The following is a 4,171-nucleotide window of genomic DNA, read 5'->3' on the forward strand; positions in this document are numbered from 1 at the left end:
AGACAAATGAAGAGCATAGTGCACATTTGAAAATAGTCTTGCAAACTCTCCAAGACAAGAAGTTATATGGCAAGCTATCCAAATGTGAGTTCTGGTTGAATGAAGTTATATTTCTCAGACATGTGATTTCTGCGGAAAAAATTCGAGTGGATCCTCAGAAAGTAAAAGCTATTCTTGAATGGGAGGTTCCCAAGAATATATCTGAAGTTTGAAGTTTTCTAGGACTTGCCGGTTATTATCGAAGGTTCTGTAATAACTTTTCGATGATCGCTTTACCTTTGACCAAGTTGATGAGAAAAGGAGTAATGTTTCTGTAGACCCCTGAATGTCAAGAAAGTTTTGATATGTTAAAATAGATTTTGACAGAAGCTCAAATATTGGTTCAAACGGAGACTGGTAAAAACTACGTGGTCTATAGTGACGCATCTCATAATGGCTTGGGATGTGTACTAATGCAAGAGGGTAAAGTGGTAGCGTATAAGTCGAGGCAATTAAAACCGCACGAGAAGAATTATCATACATATGATCTAGAGATAGCTGCAGTAGTGTTTGCTTTGAAGATCTGGCGTTACTACTTGTGTGGTGAATGATGTTACTTGTATATAGATCATAAGAGTTTGAAGTATCTGATGGCTCAAAAAGAGTTAAATTGAAGGCAAATGAGGTGGATAGAATTTTTGAAAGATTATGATGTTGTAATAGATTTCCATCCTGAAAAAGCAAATGTAGTAGCGAATTCTCTGAGCCGAAAGACGATTGCAGCCTTACGAGCCCTGGATGCTAGGTTGTCAGTGAATGATGATGATGGTGCTTTATGTGCGGAATTAACCCTTTGGCCATCATGGATAGATAGAATCAAGGAATTGCAAGTTAGAGATGAAGAGTGTTTAAAGAAATTACAACAAGTGAAAGATGGAGAACTTACTGATTATATGATCAAAGCTGATGGGAATTTATATTATCGAGGGAGGCTAGTAATTCTAGATGATAGGGGACTGAAAAATGAATTATTAATAGAAGCCCATTGTAGTCCATTGACGATGCACCCTGGAGGAAACAAAATGTATTTGAATCTCAAGAGTCGATATTGGTGGCCAGGAATGAAAAGAAACATTACAGAATTCGTATCCAAGTGTTTGACTTGTCAGCAAGTCAAAGCTGAACATCAAGTTCTGTCCAGATTATTGCAACCCATGTCGATTCCTCAGTGGAAATGGGAGAATGCAACGATGGACTTTGTGACGGGGTTACCTTTGACTTCGAACAAAAAAGATTCAATCTGGGTGATTATAGATAGATTGACTAAGTCAGCCCATTTTATTATGGTACGAGCCGATTTCTCCATGGACAAGTATGTCGAGTTATATATTAGAGAGATTATACGGTTGCATGGTGTACCTGCTTCTATTGTTTCTGATCAAGATCCTCGATTTACGTCAAGATTTTGGAAGTCATTACATGGAGCATTGGGAACTCGATTGAATTTTAGCACAACGTTTCATCCTCAGACTGATGGACAATCCGAGCGAAATATCTAAATCCTAGAGGACATGTTGAGAGTTTGTGTGATTGAATTTAAAGGATATTGGGAAAAATATTTTCCACTTACTGAATTTTCCTTTAAAAATAGCTATCAATCGAGTATTAAAATGGCTCCCTATGAAGCTTTATACCAAAGGAAGTGTCGTACACCTTTGAACTGGTATGAGCTTAAAGATCGAGAAGTTCTTGGTCCTGAATTGATTCAGGAAGTGGAAGAAAAAGTTCATGTAATTCAAAATAATCTCAAAGCTGTCGCAGATAGACAAATCATATACAGACCTGGAAAGGAAAGAAATTGAATTTCAGGTTGGTGATAAAGTGTTTTTAAAAGTGTCTCTATGGAAGAAAGTGTTGAGGTTTGGTCGGAGAGGAAAGTTGAATCCTCGGTTCATTGGACCATATGAGATTGTAAAAAAAGTGGGACCAGTAGCATACCAATTGGCATTGCCACCAGAAATGGAAAAGATTCACAATGTACTCCATGTTTCGATGCTTTAGAAATATCGATCTGATCCCTCCCATATTGTATCACCAGAAGAAATCGAGGTTCAACCGAATTTGACGTATGAAGAAAAACTGATTCAAGTCTTAGCTCATGAGTTAAGCAATTGAGAAACAATAATATTCCATTAGTTAAAGTTTTGTGGAGAAATCACAAGATGGAGGAAGCAACGTGGGAGCGTGAAGAGGATATGAGGAGCCAATACCCCCATCTCTTTGCTCATTAAAAATTTGAGGACGAATTTTCTTAAGGATAGGAGATTCGTAACATCCTCAATACCGGGTTAGTGACTAAATTAAAATGTTTCAGAATTTGGTGATTAAAGTAGAATAATTGAATAGTTCAATGACTTATATGGGAAATATTATGTAGGATTGAAGTGTAATGAAGAAGAAAGTGAAAGATAAAATGGTCATTGGCAAGGGAAATAATCTAATTGTTATGATTATTTATGTTTCCACGTGGAATGGGGTGGAGAAGGAAATAAGCTTCCAGAGTTCTCTTTTTCTTTTCTTTTATCCATACGTGAAGGCTCAAAGCAAAGGTGAATTTTCTCATGAGCTGATTATTAGCTGAAATTTAAGTTTGGTTTTGATCATTAGATGCTAATTAAGCTTAAGGAAAGCTTAATTTGTTTTAAAACAACAAGATGATGGAGTTAGGAAGGATTAAAGTAAGGAGGTGAATAAGTGAAATCTTAATAGAAAGGTATTAATTAGATTTCAAGACTAAATTTGACTTGTCATTAGTGGAATTAAGGAATAGGAAGTGTTAGAATGTAAATTAGAACATGTTGGAAATTGAGTATGATTCTTGAATACCATATAAATGATAGGATTTAGAGTTTAAAGAAGTGATTATTGAGTAGGAATGAGTATAAGTAGGTGTATGAAAGTTAGGAATATTAAAGCAGGTGAAATATGAAGAGTTGAACTCAAAAGAGAGTGAATTTCATGCTTAAAATGGAATTTATGGGTTATGTGCATCGGTACATCTTCAATGTGTATCGATGCACTCTCAAATAAATAAACATCGAATGCAATAAGTGCATCGATGCATAGGGAGTGCATCGATATACCCCCTTAAAATGAAAACATCGAATATGATTTTTGTATCGATGCACATGTAGTGCATCGATACACACGTTAAGGGATGCATCGATACACTGTAGAGTGCATCGATACATATCTTCAATAAAAGATGAAATCAACCTTTCTTTTAGTCTAAGGAATGAATAATTAGAGTATATCAATTAGAATACTGATATGTCCATAAATGTTTATGTAGATTCTAAACGTAATCCTGTTCTGGAACAATTGAAGGACTAGGATCTATTCAAAGAAAACAAGGTTAAGGTGAGTACATAATATAGGTAAAATTTAATGGAAATAAGACTTGTGATAAGTATGTTTCCTAGATTTATTTCATAGAATGATAGTTATGAACATACATATGCTATAGTCTTTATTACACATGCATAAGTCATATATGTTGACATATGATCCGTACATGTTATATGATTCATGTGAATGTACTCATATACTTATGTTACATGATATGAGATTAATGGTTACATGCACATGGGAAATCTAATAGAAGAAAACACATATGTGATTACAAGGGAAATGATACAAGTACATGGTTATATGAAATATAATATTAATGCCCATGTTATGTAATGTGAGAGCTATAGGTATAGTTGGCATGCCAAGAGTCTAGGGTTTCATAGGTTCTTCTGGATAACTCATAGGTCTTTCGGGACATATTCACAGGTCCTTCAGGACAAATCTCATATGCCACTCAGTGGAACTTATACGAGCTGTGGTGACATCAAATGTGCACAACCTCTATGTACTTGAATACCTTAAGTTCTCAGTATATACATGGGCCTATAAATAATGTGAAAAGTGTGTATTTCATTATATGTTATAGTATCAATATTGTTTATAGCGAATCACAGGAATTGATATGGAATTTTGAATGTTATGTTGCATGTTCATATATATAAGAGATGCATTATTATAGATTTATGTCTCACTAAGTCTATGACTTACCGTGTAAGTGATTTACACGTAGGTACAGAAAAACAAGAAGACCGGTCTTAGGAGCATCAGAACAGTATATCAT

The 4,171-nt window shown here is 35.0% G+C and overlaps 1 protein-coding gene across 1 annotated transcript; it reads left to right on the top strand.

Annotated features, from left to right (window-relative positions):
• Positions 1-659: 659 nt before the first annotated feature.
• On the top strand, positions 660-1,841 carry LOC120163185. Its single transcript, XM_039173184.1, has 2 exons — positions 660-974; positions 1,749-1,841. Exons 1-2 carry the CDS (start codon positions 660-662, stop codon positions 1,839-1,841), a joined length of 408 nt encoding a protein of 135 aa, XP_039029115.1.
• Positions 1,842-4,171: the final 2,330 nt, after the last annotated feature.

Source organism: Hibiscus syriacus, unplaced genomic scaffold, assembly GCF_006381635.1.
Source record: "Hibiscus syriacus cultivar Baekdansim isolate YM2019G1 unplaced genomic scaffold, ASM638163v2 tig00111427_pilon, whole genome shotgun sequence".
NCBI lineage: Eukaryota > Viridiplantae > Streptophyta > Magnoliopsida > Malvales > Malvaceae > Hibiscus > Hibiscus syriacus.